At 42.9% G+C, this 25,144-nt stretch overlaps 1 protein-coding gene across 1 annotated transcript in view; it reads right to left on the minus strand.

Moving 5' to 3' along the window:
- sgcd (sarcoglycan, delta (dystrophin-associated glycoprotein)) overlaps positions 1-25,144 on the minus strand; it is a 140,237-nt gene that overhangs the window by 73,077 nt on the left and 42,016 nt on the right. The window contains exon 3 of the mRNA XM_041952956.1: positions 3,462-3,563. Coding sequence (XP_041808890.1) covers positions 3,462-3,563 — 102 coding nt within the window. The remainder of the gene's footprint in view (positions 1-3,461; positions 3,564-25,144) is intronic.

Raw genomic sequence — 25,144 nt, forward strand, 5'->3', positions numbered from 1 at the left:
GATACTAGATTGCCACGGTCGCTTTATGAAACTGCTCTGGTCAGGAAGTGCTTTTCTTTCTTTTTCTGGTAACAATGTCTCAATTCACAAAGTGAATGAAGCCAAACTCGGAGAAAGATCGAGGGCTAAAAAACAAAAGACAAGAGACAGAGGAGACATGGAGAGAAGACTAAATAGGAAAGGGAAGTGTTGGGCGGCACATAGAGACCAGACTGCAATAATATGAACAGAAGAATAACTGCAACGCACAGCAGGGGTCTTCCTTGGTTTATTATTTTTTTATATGTCTGTCTATCCTCTCCTGGACTGACCAATTGTCTTTTCCCAGCACCTCCTCCTTGGTATTGCTATTCCTCTCACCTCCTCTGCTAAAGCTACCAGCCACATATCCCTCTCTCTGCCCTCTCTCCTGTTTATTTATCCCTCTGCTCCGGTGTTTTGTATCTTGTCTCCCCTCTTGCTTCCTATTTGCCCTTTCATTTCTCCGTCCTGAGTTTCATGTTCACCTCCATCCCACACTGTCCATCATCCATTGTCTCATTCTTCCAGTATTTTCAAGCAAATATTGACATTTTCAGCCCACTCACAACAACAAAGCATCGACATTGCACATTTCTGCAGACCACAGATATGTTGAATTTGCAGATTTCATGTGCATCATATCAACGTTTCTACAACAGGTGTCAAAGTGATTACTTTGTAATCACTTTGTGTTTGAGCTGAGTGACTTAAACCGAACTAAGCGGTTTTTGTGTAAACCTTAACCTAAATGTGAAGTTTGAACATAAAGAAATGTAAAGTTTCATCATATCTGTGGTGTGCTGAACTGAACAATGCCAGCATCTGTTCAGGCGACTGAGATCTGACAACATTAGAAGAAATCCTTCTTCCCCGCCACCACCACATGCTTTTATTTTCTAAGCGAAGATGACTGCAGCAGCCTCCGGCCTTCTTCAGTGTGCCAAACATCCTGGTTATATCAGCCTGTGTTTATCTTTCAGAATATGTTCACGGTAGGTGTTCATACATCGGCTTGCACCAACAAAACCTGCCAGAGAAATGCACCGGAAATCCGCAGTCACTCACAGCTGCCTCTGCTACCACTCGGTGAAATCGGGACTTCATTCTTGAATGTGAATATTTTGCCGTGCCATGGGATCACGCTGCGAGCATGTTGTGCTTGTTTGAGTCGGCGTTGAACTTGGCCGCCTCCCGCGCGTGCCGCCTGTCAAATCATGCTCGCTGGCTTCCCCGTCTCTCGTCTTCTAATTCAGTCCTCCTCCATCTGTCTCGCCGGTCCTGTTTCTATTACTGCTTCTTCTTCTCTCTCATTCTTCATATCCATCTCCAGCCTTACCCTGCTCTCTCCTGCAACCCCACTCTCTGCTCTCCCATCTCCATCTCCATCGCTCATCCTCCCTCTCAGCTTGCGTAGGGTCCTAGACAGCAGAGATAAAGCGTGCTGTTCTCTTGCATTATCAAGCCATCCGTCCACTACCTGCACACAGCTATTATTACTGCTGGAGCGCAGGAGACAGAGGGAGAGTGCCTATCATTTTATCGTGCCCATCTCTCCATTTCTCTGGCATCTCTCGGCTTGGATGCCCCTCCTGTAGTTGTTATAAGGACAGCAGGAAGCACATCAGAATGTTAATTTCGTAAGCAGAGCATACCAGGGGACCTCAGATGGGCTTTGCATTAGAATTGGTGAACGGCAAACATTTCCTGAAATAAAACCGATGCTGTAGCTGACACACACGAGGAAGCGAACGCCGCCAGGGTTGCCGCGTGCATTTGTTTCCCCAGCAAGACCACCTGGTCCGAAACAGGTGCGCTGATGGGGCCATATGGTGCTTGTCATCGTGTCGTGTCACATCTTCTTGTCTTGACAAGACAGGAAATGAAAGCACATAACACATCTTGTCTCTTGTTAGGACATGAAATGACGCAAAGCATCATGTTATGGCAGGACGCGGCTTGAATCGCCTCCTCTCATCTCGTTACAACACGCACGTCTCGCCTTGTCTTTCCTGATTTGTTGTGACATGACATGAAATATGGAACGACACTAAAATGACAGAAAACCACATGACATTTCTTTCACTGTTTTGTTCTGCTGATGTGACTCAACGTGAAACATCTTGTTATGAATGATAGAAATGTGCTTCGGCCTTGCTAAGATATGACATTTCTTGGGGTGGTTTGGCTAAATAACACCACACCTGGTCTTGTCTGAGAAGCTACTAGAAGAATTCAAAGGCAGTTTGCAGGTGAACGTCTCTGTATCTAACAAAAACGGAGCGCATAGCTGAAGACCTTTTACAGTGAGTTAAAGCTCACTGCACATTCCAGTCTCATGGTCTGGGAAATGACCACATGTCACAGTGGAATCACAGGCACAAGTGGCTAAAGCGACTTTGCTGGCGCTGTATCTCTGCCTTTGGCACAATGTGTGCACGCCAGGACATCAGGGACAGGCTTGGACTACTACTCCTGCTCCTTTAGCTCCAAATAATCAGTTTTCTGAGAGGAGACACGATGCTAGACTCACAGTACACAAGACAGACTACATATCCTATCTGACCTGGTGACGCTTCCGGCTCCCCCAGGAGGAGTGGGTGGAGAACAGTACATTTGGACTACTCGGCTTACTCCGCCGACACTACAACCCGACCTGAATGTGCAGCAGGAAGTGGACGGATGCTTTTCAGCTACCCTTGCGAGAACATGTTGTGTCTTTCCTTCTGCAGAATCTGTATTAGGGGGGGTTTGGAAAGCCTCGGCAACACTCAATAAAAACAACACGATGACACTCCATGCAATCAATACGGGTTGTGAATGCAGGTTTAGAGGAAGCACTTGTCTTTTGATACTTCCAGAATGAGCCCCAACAGGATTGTCTCACATTCTTCCACAGCATAAAATAGGTTTCAGAACTCAAATTCACACTGTCACACTCACAGCCATTAGACACTTCACACCATTACGCCCTCTCACCTCATATTGAGTGTTGGCATTCATGCAGTGTTACACGTCTCAGTCTTTTCTCCCACCAAGTCATTTACACTTCAATTGAAGTCAGTTTTGCATCACTTTGGGAAAATGCCACATGACGCTAACACGCTGCTAATGCAAAGATGCTGATGCTGAATATTCCAGGGCTGATAGCTTTAACTGTGAGTTAGGTGTCGTCGCTCTGTTCAACTCACATGTGGCTTAGCATCATTAGCATTGGCTAGCATAGTCTTTGCACAGATGCCAAACTTAAACGGACCACCAACAAGCATTACTGTCTGATTTAAAAAAATAAAAAATAAATAATGGAGACAGAAGATCTGGCATCACAATAATTTACAACATATGAACTCAACTTCTCTACTAGTTTGATATTAAATTCTAATGTGTGTCTGTCTAAAATGAAAATAGCGGGGTGTAAGTGTGTTTTCCTGTGAGTGACTTACTGGTTTGGACTGGATTTCTTTGGCATAGAGGGGTTTGAGGAACTCAGAGTCCCCTTCCAGTTTCAGGCCCTTCTCTGTTATTCTGAGGTTGCCCATGCCGTCCTGTGAGGAACAAAAGACACAGTCACGGTTAGTTTATATTCTCCTCCTGTGTTCTTAGAGCAAAAACACATCAGCTGGTCGTGAATTCCACACAAATCCAACCACATTTTGTTAAGAAATACAAACCACTGATTTGTCTGTCAGTTTGCTGACGCGTGGGTGATCTTTGCGCATCGTGCCGAAACACAATCATCATGAATACCACATGGCCGAAGTGTGGAAACTTGGTTATAGCACAGCAGCACATGAGAGAGGAGAGATTGTAACTGCTGTTTCTGGTCAGAGATGGCCTCTTCGATCACATGGGACCACCTGTTGTCACCTGATCAAAGTTTTGCGCTTGGTTTAAGTGATTATAAAAAAATGCTCATGAGTGAACCTTCAGCATATCAGAGAGACAGAATGAGTTTCCAGGCCTCATTAAACTTAGACATTATACAAGGTACAGGCTCAGTTAAAGCAATCACAGGCAGATGTAAGATGATAATTGTTATATACAGAATTCATAATTTATTTCTTCTTATCTTTGCTACCATTATCGACATCAAGGATGAGTCAGTACGGCAGTTCTGGGCAAGTCAAGACTCATCACAGTATTCTCTTCATGTGTTTCCTGCCAATATGCTGCAGAGCCATGGACATGAATTGCTGGCTGTATTCACCACCTGCCATATTTCTAACACCTGCAGTTTGATCACAAACACCTGTTATTTATCCACGTAGCACGACGGCTGTGTGGGGAGAAATTAAACTTGATATCGCACACGCCTGGTGCTGTGAGTAGAGATGATTTTGTTACACACTCGGATTATCAGGTACAAACTCTGAGCACTGTACACAGACCACGTTCGAGTCATTAACCTGCCTTCCTGGTTGATCAGCTGCCCTAATCTCTTTTAATCTTTTTTTAATGCAGTGATAGTGGCTGATACTTGACTTCAGCATCAGTATTGCAAACGGATCTATCGGCAAACATGGCGGCACATTGCGTACATGAATAGAACCTCGGCGCACATTATTTTTTTGTTATCAAATACATCAGATTGTGTTCCTCAAACTCATCACGTAAACAATATTTGCATAAAAGAGGAGGACTAAAATACTGGAAGGTTAATAGTCTCGGTGGAAACAAAATAACACAAATAGTTTAACTGAGTTGATCTCAGAGATCTACGAAAACGTGATGTGCACATAATGATTTAATGTAAATTTTCCAAAGCTTAATATCATCCAGTTATAGATAAGTTCATTCACCTGACTGACCTGGATTTCTGTTTTGGACCCTTCACAGCAAAACCAACTTAATTATAACTTAAACAAGAAAAAAATGAATAAATAAATAAATAACTTGCATCCCACCATATTTCCTTCTCAGTCTTGTTTACTTTTTCAGACGGGGACCCAAAGGATAAATTTAGTTTCTCTCTCTTGAAGCCAAGCTTATTTAAACACGGCAAAACACCAAATGCTTATGCATGCTGCATTTGTAAATTAAGTGAAGCATTTTAAGGTGACAGCAGGCATGGAATATTTTTTTCATGAAACTGGGTAAATAAATTAGCATAGCAGCAACCCAGAGGCAAGGAAAGCGTTTCTGGGGTTTCTGACAAGCTGGTCACTGAATGAAATTCAAAACAGACATGCTTCCCTTTGCCTCATCAAATACAGTCAAAGTATCAAAAAGTAAGGCTTTGTCTTTCATGTGTTGTCTTTCATGGCTCTTGTCTTATAAAAACAAGAGAACACAGTCAGTCAAAGGTATTGCAGCAGTGTTACAGATGCTTCCACTGTCTCAGACCAAAGGATATTAACCAGTGATGATAAGAGGAGATTTGGTGAGAGGAGACTGGCTCGGGGGCTGCTTTGATTCAGACACGACTGGCGAGGCTGACCCTTCACTCTCCATCCAGTCATTATATACATTATAAGAAATCACCGGATCGCTTCAAAGATAAGAGACGCCAGTGTGATAGAAGAGTAAAACGTGTGCGTCCAGGCAGAAAAAAAGCCGGATATCTGCTCGTGATCTTCTCCGGCAAACACTTTTTTTAAGCTTTCCCGCCGTTTTTTTGATCCCTCGGGTTCTGACGAGCAAATGGAGATCAAGACCTCTTGAAATCCCAAAGCAACCGAGGACTGTTTTCAAGCCTCCTCCATGTAATCCTTCCCCCCTCTGTGTAAAATATATTAAAATTCTGCCACTGTTGTGGCAACGGGGGGTTGAGTCCTGGACGTGTCGTGATTGTGAATTATCCCCAGGTGGAAATCAGCAGGCCTGTCAGAGTAGGCCGGCGCACGTTATTTAAACCCAATTTCCGACACTTTGATGACGAAAATCAACTGTAAGAAAGGACATACATGTTCTCTGCTTGGAGGTCTTCAACGGGATATTCTTAAACACAGATCCTCACAGATACTATGGTGAATTCAGCACCCACAGAGCCATGTGGCCCCTCTTCACTGAAATGTACAGCGTAAACTCAGTGATTCCTCCCGCTGGCTGGTTCATATCTTGGTCTGGATAATCGCACAGGATCATAATAGCTGTTGTGCTCCAGTCTGTATCTCTGCCTCTCCATTTCACACACCTTTTTCTCTGTGGAGATAAGTGGTAATGCACCCTTACAAAGAACTGAATTTGCAGAATTTCAGCTCATGCAGGCATTCAAAATACTCTCCTAAATTGGTTCTACTAAAAGAGAAAGAAATGACAGCAGTACCAGTGTTGTAATAGAATAATAAGACTGTCTAAAGGAAGACATTTATTTTTTTTCACTTTTAAGAGCAATTCCCTAGCAGGTCTAGTAAAGAACTGCAAATAGCTTTTAATGCACAATAGGAAAAAGAGAAGTTGTTGTGGTTGATGAGTGTCAGGGATAGAAATGAAAATCAATTCAGGATAAAACTGCTCATTAGAAGATATTATGTCTAGAAGTTATTATGTTGTGAGTGAAGGTGCATTTGGAACTGTTTCCCCACACGCATTAGAAACTCTGGATTTGTATTTTTGAAACACACTCATACTTGGCGACAGACACTTGGAGCTTCACAAAGCTGATTCAGAGGCAGTGGTAATAGTGGTACAGTACTAGTAGATATGAAGGGGCATTAGTAAGAGATGCAGGACTCAGGTGAGGAGTTTAAAACGTCACATTTGACAGAACAATTCGAAAGAAGACAGAGAGACTTGACTGTTTCTGCACCATGGAGAGAGACACACAGAGAGAAACAGGGTCGAATAGCCAAAAAAAAAACCATCCTTAATTAAACACTCTTCCTTTACCTCGATGGAAATCATGAGGTCAAAGAAAGATGTGAATTCATGAGACTCGGGCCGATGCGAAGAGAAGTCAACTGTACTGACTATACTATGTGACTTTGCAGCAATTTCGTGGACGCTTTGACTGTCACTGCCGCAAGGAACTGTGGGATGGCGTTATCTCCTCTCCTTTCATAAAGGACGGTCCAGTGTGTTCCATGCTAAAGGAGATAAGACAGGAAGCACTGATGCACCTTTACTTAGCATTCAGAGAATTCGGACAGCTCTCATCATGGCTGCCACTTGGATCCTTTTCGGTCATTTCACTCAGTTAGGAGCGACCACAGCTATATTATATACTATATTTGCTAAATAATGCAGTTTAGTCTCAAACTATTTTATAATCTCATTTGATACGAGAGTGTCAAAATTGTCAGTGTGAAAATGATGCACTGTATAGCGCCATCACAAAATTCCTGCAAAGGAACATAAAAGGAGGTCCTTTCTTGCTATCTCTTCTAACAATGCATACTTTGCATTCTATAGATGTGAATATTAACAGTTGTGCAACACTTCAAGTCATTGATGAAGCAAAATGATGATGATCAGTGGCCAAATGGTCAGTTTACAGTGTAAACTACAGAGTTTTGTTTAAATAAAGACTAGTGAGTGGAGTGATTCTGGACACAGCCTGAGTTTAATTGTCTTAAGACCATGGAGAGAGACATAGAGAGACTTGACTTGGCCTGTTTCAGCACCATGGAGAGAGACACATGGACAGCAGAGACGATGGAGACTTGGCTAGCACTATGGACAGAGACAAATAGGGTTTTTCCTTTTAGAGGGAGGCAAGGCAGAAGAAGTAAGCCCTTTTCAGCTCACTGTTTCTATTTGTGCTATTCCTCCTTGTGATATGTAAAACTGATCGCTGGCCAAGCAGCGCAAAACGTGCCCATATCCGGTCATTTACATCTGTTTCTGTAGAATGGCACAAATAGTGAAGCTCTGTGACAAACCCAAACACAATTCCTCTAACTTCTTCACAATAAAAGCATCCCGCTGGTGAAACTAACCTCCAATTACCGAGATTCAGGCATCAGAAGCACTGAGAGCTCAACATTAAAACGGCTTTCCCTCTGGTCTCCAGTGCAGACACACTGGGGTTTAGCCGCTGAGGACAAGCAGACCGTCATGGGTCGGCTCTACCCGACATCTCAATTTGCTGCCCGCTATAGAGCAAGCTATTGTGTGTCTAATATATTGAGAGCATTGAATGAATGAATGAGGGGGTAATTTGGCCCACAGCCTGGCTTTGAATGCGACAGCACCAAAGACAGAGCCGGGTGGAGCAGATCGTTTGCCTCAGCCACCCTCCAGCTGCCACGTGCAGTAACAGCAGGAAATGTCACTCATGTTATGTTTAGCTAATGAAAGCTAAGGAGAACTCCTGCACGCAGCAAAAGTGGGAAGGAGAACGCAACTAAGAATGTAAGATAATCGCAATGGGTGCAAACGCGGCGTTCATTTCATTTGAATCCAGCTGCATCTGTCAGTCAAATCACGAACTTCATCTCACTGAAAAACTGCAATTAGACTTTTGACTCAAAACACTGAGCACAGCTGCACTGTTTGCACTTTCTTTTCTACTCAAAATGCCTTTTCTTTCTTTCTATTCTCTGCGGCGAGCAGCGCGCTGCAGCCGGCACAGTGAGGCGAGGCAAGGCGAGCGTCTATGAATAATTCAGGACCACTCCTGCCAGGACAGGGGCCTCTGAACACTCAGGTGTGCCTCCTTACCTCTCTTCTGCCCTCTCCTGTCCTCCACTCCTCTCCCTCCGTCCCTCCTCTTCACCGGCTGCCTTTCATCTTCTTAAAATCCACAACCTTGTTCAGTCCCCTTGCTGATCATCCTATTTGTCAGTTTTAGACTCCTCTTGCCCAATCTCTTTCCTTTTTTTCCCGCCTCTGCCTGTCTTCTCTCATTTCCCCCCTCATTTCTTCCCCCGCTTCACGCTCTCTTGCCACCTGTTTTGCTTTCGATCCTTCTCTTCGCCTCCTTCCGCCCCTTTTTTTCTGTCAGTTCAGTGCAGCTGGAAGGTGTTTCAATTCAAATGGAATGAAATTCAAAATAACTTGCTGTCGGAGCAAAATGACAAATAACAGATTGTGACGTGATTCAGATGGCAGTCATCACTGTGACAATAATAGTAAAAACAACTTAATAATACTACTCAGTCACAAAGACAAATGCAACATGCATATTTTAACCGGGATGGCAGAATCCACTGATGCTTGCCCTTTAGTCGAAAAAGATGTATGTCAGCAACTATTGGAGCAGATTACCATTAAATTTGGCACAAACACAGTATTCATGGCCCTTTGAGGAAGATTCCAATGTATTTTTATTTTTTTTGACACCCTGATCTTTCCTACCACCACCATCAGGTCATCTGCCTTCAGGCAACCAGTGTCTACAATGTATGCTGTGGATATTCATGACTCCCCCTTGATCTATCATTCAACTGTAACATTAGATCAAGGAGAAGGTCAGAAGTGGAGCAGATTTATGTTTCTGCAGCACTTAAAAACATCTCTAACTGCATAATCTCTCCCAAGACTACACTAAGTTTTGTTCTCTAAAACATCCACTTTTTAATTCTAATGTGCAGAAAGAACTCAACGCATTAATGTTCCTCAGAGGATGAACATGTCTGATTTTTGACACCGGACAAAATGTCATCTTTGCACACAACATATAGACACATCGTTTTCCAAGCGTCGGCTGGAACGGCTCACTTTTGAAACTTTTCAAGCCATCTACTTCCTGACTGTTTCAAGTCACGTCAGCATCATTTTTAAGATCTTTGCCATTTTTAACGATATCTTTTAACCAGACGAATGATTTTAGTCATCAGGCATCTGGATCTTAAGTTATCAGAAAAATAACCTATGTCCGACGAAAAGCATCGGAGGCATACATCTTTCAGTGTAACACAGTACAGTTCGATAGCAGCCTGAAAAATGACCATACATTTGAATCCACACATCTCATTAACCGTCATGGAGGTAGGAATCATCGCAGGACTGCTGCATTGCAATGCATTAGCTTTAGCGAGGTGTACCTAATAAACTGGCAACTGGATGTCTGACATAATCTCGTTAGTAGTTGAATCAGTCGAAATTTTCTGAACAATTTCACTCTCCAAAGGCATCCATCCATTTTCTAAACTGCGTGTTCTGTTCAGAATCCGTTCCCCTTTCAGTCCAGCGCTGACCCAGACCGACTGCGTCCTGCCTTTCATCTGCATTGATGCAGCGTGGTGTCACGTTCACACATTCACGCACCTGAACAACCAGCTAATGGAGTCTAATTTTAAGTGCAGCAAAGGACGACTTGCAGACAGAGGAAGACTGACTAGTTGCACATGTAGAGTATCCCACGTATCGGGTCACTCGTCATGCATGCCTCATTCAAGACTGAGAAAAGTCCAGCATGGACATTTTTGCACTCTTTGTACAATTTTCTTCACTGTCTGTACAGCCCTGTAATGTATTTAACACACTTATATAGGGGTTGTTGAATCTTTGAATCTCTCTCTCTCTCTCTCTCTCTCTCCCCACCCCCCCACACACCATTTGCAGCAACAAGGACTAAATTGATCTACACTCAAACCAGAATTGCCTCCACTGTCACCACTCTGTTAGCTTGATAGTTATTGAGGATTTATTGTGTTTGTGTGTGTATGTCTTTGTGAATGTGTATGCAGCGTGTGTGTGTGAGAGTGTGTGTGTGTGTGTGTTCACTGGATGTTGTGTGTCATGAGCTGCTCTGTTCACCTGACTGTGGGTGTACAAGTGCAGGAGAAAACGTCTGTCTTGTAAATAACATTCGTGCCTTCAGTTCTCTGTGTTATTCTCTGGATTCATTTGGCCCGGCTGTGTGTGCCACAGCAGAGACGGAGGGGGGTCGGCAGCGAGGAGGAGGAGGAGGAAGAGGAGCAGCGAGGGGCAGCAGCAAATATAAGGACTGATGTATGTAACAGTGGATCTTTGAATCACTCCGTTCATATCTGTCCTTTATCTGTATCCATCCCTGTTTCTTTATCTGCACCGCCTCTCTCTCTGCCTGTCCTCTCCTTCCATCTCCTTTTCTGAAGTCGACATCCTCAGACAGCTGGGAGTCGCTGCTGTCAATAATGTAGAGGTCTCGGCCTGTTATTGAACGTCTGCATCAATATGCATCAAGGCACCACCCGAGGCTAAAGCAAATATAGACGTCTTGAGCTCTCAGAAAAAAAAAAAAAAAAATACAAAGAGTCAGACTTTAAACGTCACACTTCTGCATGTTTAAATGCTGCTCCTACGCAGCAGAGTTATTCTGGGAGCAGGTGTTAAGGAGTTTGGACAGTTACCTGCAAAAACAAGAAAAGCAACCCGAACTGCGAAATGTGCCCAAGATAGAAGGTGTGTTGCCAAAGGCTTTTTCAACCCTGTCAAAGTGGGTGGATTTTTTCTGTCAAACGTCCACTTTGCTAAAAAAAAAAAAAAAAAAAAATCTTATATTCTCTTGTGGAGAAAAGTTTTACAAGTAAACAATTTACAATTTTAGGAGGCACTATGTACTTTTCTGTAAAAGTCGTGAGGTCATGTTTAGAGCTCAGAGGTGGTTACATGTACAGTTTGATGATGTTAAGATTAAAATAAGAACCTGAATGCAATTCAGTATTCTTTCATAGGTCACCTGACCTTCATATTCGGCTCATCAGTGACTTATGTTCATACATTAAAATAAGTCTAGTTTGAAGCTCCTTCCAAGCAGAGATGGTCTGAACTCACAGAGAGTTTTTAACGACCAGCAGTTTAGTATATGTGAGTATATGTATTTATTGTGTGCAGATTATAATGAAATGCAATGTCTGTCTGACTTTTCAGTGTGTGTTTTCATGAGATTAAACTGAACTGAATCAATCACACAACGTTTTTAGTTGAGGGACGTGTACACAGAATCATTTCTGACTTTGACTCCCCCCAGTGGACGCATTGATCTGACCTGGCAACACACAGATCAATTGGCTGAAAGCAACAGAGACTGCACAGCCTGGTATCCCCCTAGAATGATACAGAATGTGCAGGGTGTGGGAGCAGGAGTGGTGAATCAGTGGGTCGGTGTCACACTTTCATGCAGGAGACCCGAGCTTGCATCCCCTCACTGATCTGCAACGTAAAATCTGATGTTTTTATTAACCATAATTGTAATCAGGTGTTTTAGCTGCCTGTCCTTCACCATGGCCACAACAAGCTTTCCTTAACATGACCAAAACTCTTGATGCCATGTGTAAAAAATCATCACCGTCCTTTAACATATTCCAGGAATTTGCAGAATCATCTAACTGCACTCATTTTCAACCAGGATTGTCTCTTTATTCTACAAACAAAATATTTTGTCAACTAAATAACCTGAAAGATGATATATTTCATGCAAGATTCTACACAGAGCGGCTTCAACAAATCAACTGACCCAGAATTGATTTTGGGGCACTGAAGACTGCAAAGATGCACCAGTTGAGTCCGACCAATCCAGGGCGAATCAGGCTGCATTTCTTGGCTGCGTTTGAAGGAGCCTTTGAAATGGGACTTCAGACAATCTAGCCCCTGAACTGGGACACAGCAAGAGACAAAACAAAGGCTTTCAAGAATCTGTTTCACTCTGGGTGAAGTTAGTAAGGTTGTTTTTTTACTCTTCACCAACAAGCTGCCGAGACCTGTCTTCGCAGGCCGCTGCGTGCCACATCCTTCAACCTTCTTTGTTGGGGGATTCAATTTGAAGTCAGACACCATGACAACATTACAATCAGAAAATAGGAATTTGTAAATAATGTAGCATTGCGGATTACCAGATTTAAAATTACAGCCTGTGCTAATCTTACCCTGCGGGCAGCTTAAACACTTCTCCTGCAGCACATGTCAGCGAATAATGATGAGTGGCTCAGGGGTAAAAGAGGCGACGTGTTTGCCACAGGTAAACACAGCACAGCCGAGGGAAAGCTGCTCTCTTTTATTTTTATTCTCTCATTTACAAGCAAAAAACGCGTTAGCGCTTCAAATGCAAATGAATACACGAAAGGGTGCTCTGGCCACCAGCGAGCCCTTCGCCAAGAGGCACTCGGAGAGTAAAATGAGGCACCATCGAGCACCAACAATGCGTCTCGTGCGATCCATTCCCTCTCCAACCCTGCAACAGTGAGTGCTCTTTCAATCAGCCTCCGCTGGCCCCGTGTGGCAGCCGGGAGCCAACATGGCTGAATTCCAAACTAATACATTTTTCAATTGATCTGTCTGATAACAGCAGAAGAAAGTTTTCCCTTCTGTCCCACAGTCCGAGCGACGCGGCACCTGCAGCAGAGACTCTGAGAGGCTGCTCTCCTTCTCTGCTTCCACAGGTGATAGCTGCGACGTCATGTCGCAACACCCTGCGATGCCTATCAGTGGAATTGGCTTTGAGATTGCTCTCCGCAGCGAACCCCCGCTCCCCCGACTGAGGCCCTCGACACAACACCACATCATCCATCAATGGGATGGGAATGCAGATGGGGGGGGGGGGGGGGGTTTGGATGAGAGAGAACCAGAGAATGAAAGATGAAAGAAGCAGAGGAGAGCAGGAGGGGGTATTGATAAAGTCAGGGAGAGATAAGACTGGGTGAAATAGATAGATAAACACAGAGAGCAAGATAAGGGTAAAGAGAAAATGAGACTGATGGTGTGTTGGAGTGTAAATGAGGCAAAAGATGAAGACTGCAAGCGGAGTGAAGAGGAAGGAAGGCAGAGAGAGAGAGAGAGAGAGAGAGAGAGAGAGAGAGAGGAGGAAAGGTGGGAGGGGAAATGTGTGAGAGGCTGAAATAGAGGCTGAGAAAGAAAGAGGGGACGAGTAGCGAGAGAGAGAGCTGCTGTCCACACTAATGTGGAAGAATTTGAAAAGCCGTCTTTTTCTTTCTGTTTGGGTATTACATCCACTTTAAGCCACTGCTCTCGAAAGCTGAGATGTTGGAAAAAGCTCTCTAAGGTATCGTTTTGGGCCGGCCTCGCGTTGCAGTGTGGACGGAGGGAACAGAGCTTTTTAAAAGCACTTTGGTGTGATCGGCTACAAAGCTTTCACAAACACAAAGCACTTTTGTTCAGCAGCAATTCTAGGAAGCCAACTGTCTGTCGCCTGCAGCTGTCACTGTGGAATATTATTTTATAACATGTATAACATATACAGCCAATGACATAGCGCAGGAGTTATGCTGTTAGACGGCTGAATGAGTATGAAAGTTTGTTTTAATTAGAATTTTCCACTGTGCAACAGATCTGCAAATTTTAATCACAACAAAAAGGCGTGCTTTCATGTTTCACCTGAAATATCACAATTTACATGTGAATATATTTCTCCAGGTATGAAACGGTGGAATTGAATGAAAGAAAATTGTCATTGAATGTAATCCAAGGTTTTGAAAAATCGTCCAATACTGGAGTTCTTGTCTGCCAGTAAAGCCGGAAATCGCACGAATCCGAGCAGATCTGGTGATCCTCTGACTTCTCCACTGATGCCATATCAGATTGTCCAAAACCAATGACATTCCCATCTACCTCAACTGTTTTGTGCTAATTAACAACTGTTAGTTTAGCATGTGTGAATCAAAGTCTTATTGGTTAGATGTGACATTGTACTTCCTTGCAAAAAAACTTTCATTCTTTCTCTCTGCCCTTCTGTACTAGATAAAGCGCCAGCCATACCTCAAAACGTTTTAGATGCTCCTATTGAATAATAGGGACCAGTAACAGGAGAAAGTTACAGTGTTGTGAGCTTTTTCAGAGACTCTATCTCTGCTCCCTGTGCCCGCGGCAGCCACATGTCAGTGTCACAGGCCGATAGATTTCCCATTAACTTCATCTTCATCTGGGACGGACAGCGTGGCCTTGGGAGGCCGATGGCGGCGCAGCATCAAGGTCTTTGCAGCAGCAGTGATTGACGTGTGAAAACACAAGCCTGCAGGCTCAGTGTGCTGGATAAGAGACACAGCGAGGAGTGTGCATTGTACACAAGATGCCACGAGCACCACTGGATTCACACGCGCACACACACACACACACACACACACACACACACACACACACACAGCCAAGGTTAGCTGTACTGTACAGTTTTTAGATGTTGGTGGTCTGAGAGTAGCTGCAAGAGGAGGCACTCAGCAAAGACAGGGCGACACTCGTTGATCTGATCAGTCTGTGCCAACCAGTGCAGGTGTTGTTTGATGTGTGTGTGTGGTTTTTGCATTGCATTGCAAAAAAATTTCCATATCATCAAGCGTTTTCCACCTGTTAAATGCCTTGTTTCAAGAATTTGCATGATAAAGTGTGTTTTTTTCTTTATTCCTGTGCAGCACGCTGCCTCACAAATGCTTGAAACAGATTCAATTTTTATTGGAAATGCTGAAACCTGCAGATGCATCTGCACTGATGTGTTGACGTGCTGTTTTGTGACTTTCAGGGCTCAATAAATACAAAACGATTGATTTTAACCATTTTTCCAACACTCTAGCTTTAGCCTTAGTCTAAGCTTGGTTCTAAATCTGAGTCCTAAATCTAAACTCCTGAGGGGTAGCACAGTGTGCTCACTTTCTTACACTTTTTCACCTTCAAACACTGCAGGGACGTTTAGTCCACAAAGAAATAGACATGCAGTACCCAACACACACACACACACACACACACACACCCACACACACACACACACACTCCTACTGTTATGAATAAATTGTGACAGTAGTCAAAGTGGTGCAATTATCTCCTGATTATTAAGTAATTACTGTGGGCTAATTGGAAGCGGTTATTGTTTTTATGGTTCTTGGAGCAGCTTTGTGATGAAGTTTCATCAGAGACAGAAATGAGGTTCGGTCACTGTCACAGCCACGTTCATCCACAGCCGCATTTAGTTTGATGTGTGTGAGGATGAAGTCAGTTGCTGCTGCAGTAACACTAAGCCGCTTCTACGGCTGCAAGAGAAGCTGTTGGTCAGTAATGGGAAGTATTCAAATCCTTTGCTTAAGTAAAAGCAACACCCCGGTGGAAAAAAAAATATTTAATGGAACGTGAAAGTGTCGCTCTGAAAACCGTACTTAGAACGTTACATTAAAAAAAGGTCTCATGGTAAAGAATGATACCTTTAAGATGCTTGTATTGATGCATAAATATGGCATTTTAAAACAATTTCAATGGTTTAATGTGTGAACAAGCTGAAAAATCCATTTGCATATTATATAAATGTAAAGATTTCAGCAGCTTGATTTTGTACAGGAAATGATCAAGTTCAGCAACAGCAAAACAAGCACATTGATCACTGCAGTATTATTCACAGTCGCGACCTGAAACATATACACTTTGGATGAATCTGTTAATCACAGAAACATAAAATCTAACCTCTGTGGAAGTCCCCTCAGCTGAAGTACAAAGTGCCACTGCAGAGCCAATTCAGCTCTCCCTTTGATCTACGTCTGCCCCCCACTCCTTTCCCCTTCTCCTCCTTTGGAAAAGACAGTTTAAATGAGGTCTTTGTGCTCCACATGAAGCTCCAGACGCCATCGAAGAGCTTTTCAATAAAAATCCTGCCCTCCTCTGCTCCGCGTAGAAATTTACGATGCACGAACTGTCATTGAATCTCAGGGTTGCTCAGATTGACCAGATTGGCCTTGTCTTCAAGGCACGAGCCCCATCAAAGGGGCACAGACGCCTGGAAGGTCTCAGCACACTCTGACTGATGGCGGGACGGACAGGGACGGAAAGACAGAGCTGACTGGCATTTTAGTTCTGGCTGAACGGGGGCACAGTTTCCACTGATCAGAGCAAATCTCCCCATACTTTACCAATTTATATAGAGTGTATTTATGCATACGCGCACCTGAAAGCTTTCTGGCACAATGTGCTGTTGCAGATGCTGTGACATGACCACACACGATCTCCTGAAACAACGCTTTCATCATGCATGTCAGCATAGCCTGCATTCATCTTCTCAGGTGCACTCGTCAGGTGCCGTGTTCATTTGTGAGCCTGGTTCCAAATACATGGTAACCTTTTGTGGCTTTCAACTAACTCCAGTGTAAACCAATCCACAGCAATATTAGACGCTCATAGCAATGACTCCACCTGACGTAGTAGAAGCAGCGAAAGGACCTTCACCCAGGACCCTGTTGTTTGTGTCCCGAGCAAAACTAAAAGAGTTTGTCAGAAAGGCTTTTTGGCAAGAAGGCTTTTCACGTTGCACACAGATGCTAAAGGTTACTCAGCGCCTCTGTAAGAGACGCTGAGGAGTGTTGTTCAGACTGAGGAGAGAAGGCCATGTATGCCACTGCTGCACAATAAAAGCATACATAAAGACTGGTCGTGGGGGCGGTGTTTGGTCAGATATGAAGAAATGCACATTTATTAATAAAATTAGTTGTCAAATTTTGACCCAAAGAGACATTAAGCACAACGTAATAAAGGTAAAGGAAATGAAAAGATCCGCTCCAATGAAAATCCTCTTTTTTTAACTGTGTTGATGTGTCAGTGAGATGTTTTTTTTATATGCTACGCATATCATGAGTGAAATAAGCAGTCAGCGGCATGGCTGAGCATTTGTGCCTCGGAGCTGCGACGGATCATTGACAAACACAGATTCAGACAGCCGGGGTTTCATATGTAACGCACCTAAAGAACCAATCCTGCAGGGCGTTGTTTGTAATACTGTAGAGAATGATGCATAAACGTCATTACTGTTCTGATACATTGAACTGTAGGCGATCCCTTAAATGGCGGAGGGGTGGTTGTTGATAGAGCTGCTGACTGTTTGCATATTCATAAATCGAACTAAGTGAAGGCAAAGGTGCAGATTTACATTTAAGCCATTTTTAGGTATGAATGGATTTTTCATTGGAAAAAAATCTGTAATTTTGCTTTTTCGGAGTTTAAACTTTAATCTGTAAATGCATCGCCGAAACATGTGCACCTCTTGGAGAGGACTGAGACTACTCAAAGGAAATAAAAACACTGCTGGCGTGGATTGATCTTAACTGACAGAACACAGTGAAGCGCATTTCATTCAGCTCTTCAATCAGCTTTCATCATCGCTCAGCAACGGGATGTTCGTCCCCGTCCGTGCTGGTTAAACGATTACCTTATTTTTGCAGAGCAGGAGTGACTCACTCTCGAGCTGCGCTTATCACCCCATTATGGTCAAGTTGTATAAAAAGTAAATTATTGATCTGGAAATCGGTGCACACAGATTATTACTGATGATGCACATTACTGTAATAAACTCGGCTCTGTGTGTGGAAGTCTATCGTATCAATGTGTTTAAAGTGAGTTTAATTAGTCAATTTGTATCTAATCACACACGGGAGTTTATTTTCTTACAGGTGTTTTATTAATAATTAAAAATATCATGTTTTCATGTGATTCTATTAAATGCTAAATGATTTTAAAAAAAGCTACAACACAGTGCAGCAAACAAAAATTGCAGTTAGCCCTGAAAGTAAGATCGTGTATATAGACTTTGTGAATGAAACAATTCAAATGAGTTTCATTCATAGCAACAGTCAGCGTTTAAGATCTGCGATGCATCTATTAATGGCATGTTTTTCCACCACAGACCCAAAGACCGCCACATTTTCTTCCTAACACTCTGACATGCTCCCGCTTTACGACCGATAACCTCTTTAATTGATCGGTTTGCTCTAATCGCCGCTTAATCTGGACTGGCTGAAGCTAGCTTCGGATATGGAGGTTTAGCAAGGACTCGGATGAGAGATACAACGATTGTGGAGGTCTGGACAGGAAACTACAAAAAAATAAAGTAAAATAATGTTACGCATAGTAGTTCTAATGAGGTGAGAAACTGAAAGACGTAAAATGGAAAACAGTCATTGAGAAATATCCAGGGGTGTTTTAAAAAGTTTGGGGTGACTCTGAAAAGTCGAGGATAAGGCAAAAATCTGGAAAAGCCAAAATCTTGGGAATCAGAAATTTGAACCAAAATAAATAAATAAATAAATTGCAATATTACTGATAACTGCAGCACAAGAATACGGCAAAAAAGTGAAGATTAATTTTCGCCCTCTTTCCAATTTTTCTGTTTTCCTTCCTGTTTAAGTAAAATGCGGAGGTCCTGGCATTGTGTTGCCGTGCTTTAAACACCAGGTGCTTCTGTTTGGAGGATGCACTGTTATTTCCCTCCGTCAACACAGTCTGTGTATGTCCCTTTGCAGCTAAAATAATTGCCCACTCTGGGACAAATTAAGTTGAACTTTGTCCTCTGAACCTTAAATGCCGCTGTGCTTCAAGTGAAAATGCCAAAAAAAAAAAAAAAGAGGAAAAAACAAGAGCACAATGTATTAGCAGCAAAATGTAACATAAACTCAAGTAGCTGAATAAATTCTGTCCTGTCAAAAACTGGTTGGAGGGATTTATATAAGTGGGCTAAACTACACGGGGCCCAGTCTGCCAGAGTGGCTGGTAGGTATAGTCTGTAATTTAAAAGAACAAAGAGCTCTTGTCATTGCTAAGTATCTGACAAATCTCTATCAAGATACTGGGTGATATAAAGTGTGACTGCGAGTATGCCCGTCAATGTGAACGTGAAGAACGGCTGAAGAAGAAAAGTTTTTGTTTTTCAGTTTAAATTCCGCAAGGGACGTAAGGAAAAACCAGCAGCTCAGTGCCCACAGTGCTAAACATGGCCTGGAGAGTGGAGCTCGCTAGTTAAAGCCTCTCCGGATGAATAAAGGTTAATAGGAAAAAGAAAAAAGTGGATAAGAGGGATTTGGTGATTCTTTATCCAGGCCTGTCATCGTCTTTATTCAGGCTCCTGCGGGGATTTGGAGACGGCCGCTTTCTTCAGCCATTATTCACATCCGAGGAAGCCAGAAGAGAAGAAAGTGGAGAAATATCCAATCCCTCCACCTGTTTAAGTATTCATATATTTATATCTGTCGTCCCTATGGATTGCAGTTGCCATGCGGCAGTGCAGTAATGAATTTATTTTCAAATGGAAAATATACAGATGGGCCAAGTGCCAAGAAGTTAAGTCAATTTTTTTTCCCCTTTCTTCATGATTTTTTCTTTAATATATATTTTTTCATATGTTGGAAATGTGTGGGCTATGCATGAAAAACATTCTTGGCAACCACTTTCCCTTCAGTTTTGTCTGCGGGGTTGCGCGGTGAATTGTATGTTCCCTCTCCCAATGTTATCTCCCTCCAATCCCCCGTCAGAAAAAAAGTCGGGCGAGTACGGCTGGAAGTTGTCAGCTTTATCTGCCACCCCTACCTTTTGATCTCCACTGTATGGGACTTTACTGAATGAAGTCATGCATAAAGACAGCAGACACAGAGAGGTGCTCGCTCTCTCTCTTTCTCTCTCTCACTCTCACACACACACATTCACACAAGACAGTCAAAAATGGGAGCAAAGCAAAATGATTAAAACACATAATTGGAAATACACAATCATCCATCCACCCATATCCATCCATCAATCCATCTTCAAACACCGCAGGGTCTGTCAACAAGTTGTGAACGTCTCACTGTGATTTATATGAACTGTGATGGTTCAATCGCCGCATTAGCTCAATCTCGTCAGTTTGAAGATGGATGAAGTGGCGGCACAAACGCAAAATCAACCTCCCTCTTTTTGTCATTGCTTTTCAAATGTGTGAGCAAAGACACGAATACAAATAAGGGGGGAAGAAAAGTGTGTGTGTGTGAGAGAGGAACTGTTGTCTTGTAAATCACATTTTAAACCCTGAAGGTTTGAGGCGTTTGACAATGTGTTCTTTTATTTAAAATGACGATGCTCTTCTAGTTTTCCACCAGATCTGGAGGGATGATGCAGCTTGATGATGGGTTCTGCTCTTTCCATGTTGATTATTTTCATTATTGTTCAATAGTTTAGGCTGTTCATCTCAAAAACAGAAAAATGCTTGTCATTATTCCTCCAAAGAGGCGTCTTTAAGTTCCTGATTTTGTCAGACCGACAGTGCAAACTCCAGAAGCTTTTTAACGTGCAGTTATATAAAACAGAGCAAAGCAGCAAATCCTCACATTTATGGAAACAGAAAATGATTGTTGATGAATGAGCCCAGCAAGTAATTGATTATCAAAACAGTTGAACAACTCATTTTCTGTCAGACAGCTAATCAAGAAAATCGCTCATCATTTCAGCCTCACTTCAGCTGATAAAGCTTACCTGTATGGAGCATGAGTGCTCTCATTTGACTAAACTTGGAGAGAAGAGGCGTCTTGTTGCTGGACTTCAGTCAGATTGTGGGGGTGTGATTGGGTTTGGTTTTGCAATACAAATAAAAATAGTTCGGTATAAGCCTTGGGATAATTAAATGTTTGTATAAAGTGGAAAACACTTGTGTTTGCACCCAGTCACCAAAATAACTATTGGCATTGTGCTGTTCTGCAAACCAAGGATAAGTTCAAACTTTGCATCCTGCTACATTTCAATATTCAATTTGATCTTGTGCCAACGCCGCAGATAAGGTCTGCTTAGATTAAGGCACAAAAAACGCTTGATTCTGGTTTGGAGGGGATCAGGTTTTGGCTTAAAATACCCAGTTTTGTCATCACAAACACAGCTGGAAACTGTCTCCTTAAAAATACCTGCTGTTCATCGCTGCTCACAGCTCGGACAGCGGTCTGCTGCCTCCTCCCAATGAGAAATTCAGCTCATATACCTGCTCTGGCAGTCTGAGCAACGTCAGTTTGATGCCTATTGTGGAAATGTTGATAACAGAACATGTCCGAGGTTTGCAGAAATGCACGATGCCAACATTTAATTCTACGACTTTATTTTTAATGTTCTGTGAATACTGATTTTTATCCAGCATTCATGTCACCGTGCATGTGTGCAAATGTCAATGTGTTCCCTGCTGCAAGAAGATACTGATCACTTTAGGTTGCAGTAAATGCTGTCGCCTTGCGATCAGGAGCTCAGTAGAGTCAGACAAAGAAAAGAGAAAAAGGGAAGGAATCAACTGATTTTTTTATTTTTCCAATGAAAACGAATGAGCGCTGTGTTTAGGTTAGCTTAGAGATGTCTCAGAGCTAATGAGGTAAAGGTGTGAGGTATCAGATGTGTTTGTGGGGATTCTGTGGTGGGATCGATAAGAACGCCTGTGAGCAAGCTGGGATCCTGTATGGAGGATGGGAGGGAGACGAGGAGTGAAAGAAGCAGTGTCAAAGGCCGCAGACAGCTGCATTTCAAACACTTTGTCTCCCATTCATAACCGCACTTTAAATAAAGGATACAGTAAAGACGAACCGCAGAGGAGAGAAAAAGATATAAAGAGACTCAGACAGTTTCACAGCATGACGGGCAGTTTCTGCAGAGGCGGGAACAGATGGACCTGCTTTCATCTAAAATATATATATTCGCCTCAACCTGAGCACTCGGACGTTTTGTCATTGACTCAGAGACTTGAGCTCTTTCTGACGGGACCGCCTGGTGCGTGCAACACAAAAACAGCGCAGTCCTCCCTGCTAGGATGGACATAACAGTGCTTCAATCAGTCGATGGTCATATTGATCTTCACAGCGGGTCAAAAGACAGACAGCGTTTATCTGCATGGAACAAGATCGCAACTCTGACAGGAGCACATCAGGCGGAGAGGAGATTTCTCTTACAGGAGCTCCTCACTGCTAACTGGACAATGGAAAAGCTCCTCAAATGTCCACATTTTCTACCTCTACCACCGCTACAACATTTAAACTAAACTTTTCTAGCATTAGTCGGGCCTTGGTTGCTAAAAAAGGGCTGCTGCTGGAAACAAGTCGGATGAGAATGAATGCTTTCAAACCAAAACTATGAGCCAGAACAGGCTAAAAGGTTCTGCAGAGCTGCAGAGTTCATGAAAACTCCACGCAGGTTCGTCTGTAAGCACTCACACGGCAGAGACTTTGGATTCAATCTTAGGAAATATTGATGAATGCAGCTTCAACACTGTCAATAAAGTCAGCTGATTTGACAGAGTTTCTGAATATACTGGAACTGAGAGTTTTATCGTAGCTATGAATTGTAGTTCTATTTTCGGTTGTTATTTTGTCAGTTGTCTGTTTTGTCTGGCTTTCCTTTCTTTAAAGATGGGACAGTTTTGCTTCGTTTGATCACTTGTTCATTGCAGGTTCCTCGCACATTTTTCAGATGGTTTAAAAATTGTTTAACAACCAAGCTAAATGAAACACTGCAGTGGAACAATCCTCCCATTAAGAGTAAAACTACGGAGCTTTGTAGTCCTCTGGGAGTCCAACACCACTTCAAAGAAACTCTGACTTTCCCTCTTCCTCTGCTCCTCTTCTCCTGTTCTTTATACCCCTTTAAGTATCTTTAGACTCCCTTACTAACTCCTATTCTGTAATCTCTTGCTTTTTGTTACTACCCATCTCCTTTCCTCTTGTCTTCTTATTTAAGCTCTCTCATCTTAGCTCGTTGTCCTTTTCCCTCTTTCTTTTTTTTGCCCTTTTTGTCTAAATGACGCTCTTTCCTTCTTTTTCTTCTGCACTTTCATCTTCCATCTTCGTGGAAAAATAACAAAAACAGGATGTTGATCAATCAGATGCTAGATACATTTTGTCCAACAAGACCATCAGCCACGCTCACAAACGTCAGAGAGGTTGTCATGTAGCAGGAGGCTCATGGGTCCTGTATCATCAAATCCTCTTGAAGTGCTGTTGAGTAAGACTTTTGAGCTCATCAGCTAACTAAAAATGTGCTGTCCACAGCTTATTTCTTGAAATACAGCCTTCAAAAAAGGGAGGCTGATGTAACCCAGACCATTACCTGAGAAGCATAACACCAAACAGGAAGAGTGTAACCCTGTGAAAGTGAAGTGCCTTTTGAAGTGTAATAACAGAGGGGAGACAAAGTCAGAGAGGAGTCTTGTCTCGGGAGGTTGGGTTGATGACTTTGATGCATCTCAGAAAATGGATGCTCTTCCACTTGGTGTACCTGTGTGTGGAGATCTTTATTTTACAACAGAAAAAGGTGCACAGAGCCCAGAGTTGCTTGTTATGTCATTAATCAGCCATGATCGCATTACGTTACTGTGAGCCTTTTGCCCTAAATGATTAGCAGAAAGTGAAATATTGATCAGTGTCATTTTCACCCAAGGGGTGCTGACTCTAGGGCAGCTTAACTTGAAAAGGTTTCACCTCTCATCCGAGGGGCTTCTTCAGGTCTAACCGACTTGTGGAGAATCACAGGTATTTAACCAAACAAGTCCTGCTGCCCAAGATTCAACCCTCCTTGGATAACTGTGACCTGGACGAATCTTCACTGACGGCGCCACTGTCAGTCGACACAGACGCAGCTCTGACCACTTCCTGTCTGGTGAACAGTGATCCAGTTCCAGGATTTAACTAGTAACTACTTTTCTCATTATTCTGACTACATATTCAGTGGTTGTATTCATGGTGTCTTGTGGTTCTCATTACAAAAGGAGGGTTTTCTACGATTTACACTCAAGTTCCCATGAAGAAGAAAGTGTTTCCAACATTTTGCATTAGTGAGCTTAACAAATAAAATGCTATAGCATAGTAGGAGTAAACTACTTTTCAATATTTCATTTTAAGCGTGCAATTAGAGCAAGTCTGCAAAAATGCCACAAAGGTAAGACAGGGCAAAGCACTGACTGAGAGAGCAGGAAGTCGTATCTGTTTTGTTTTTTGGTCACAGGTCATTGTGTCATGAGCGGGTATGAGGGACCTTGCTTAAGGGCATGTCAGCAGCAGTAATTATGGAAAGAGAGTGCTGGTGCTTCAGTCTGTCTGGCTCAAACTAATGACTTTCAAGCCACAATCACTTCATCTCGAACATTAGCCACCTGATGCCTCATTAGCAGAGCGTTTGTGTTCTCATATGTGTGTTTTGTGAGTCGCCAAACACCAACATCACCTCATAAAGACTTAAGCACAACAAGGACATCTGGCTGTTAACTTGTGAGGCAGAACTTGCTGTGGGTCTGTTTCTTTCATCGTAACGCTGTCAATATCAGACTCAATATCGCTCAGGCCACAGCAGGCAGCGTGATGGATAGATCATTATGGTAGTTAAGTTCAAAACACCTCAGAAAGTTTTGATGAATTCTCGAACTCGTCTTGAACCCGTTACAACTTTGTTTTTAAAAATGTATGCAGGCAGCCGCTCGCTCTGACCAAACCTACTTAGATACACTCCTACTCAAACAAAAGCAATATGGACTCATCTGTCATGAGCGATGACGCCACAAGTTACGACTCTCACTTTTGGA

Source organism: Chelmon rostratus, chromosome 14, assembly GCF_017976325.1.
Source record: "Chelmon rostratus isolate fCheRos1 chromosome 14, fCheRos1.pri, whole genome shotgun sequence".
NCBI classification, from domain to species: Eukaryota; Metazoa; Chordata; class Actinopteri; order Chaetodontiformes; family Chaetodontidae; genus Chelmon; species Chelmon rostratus.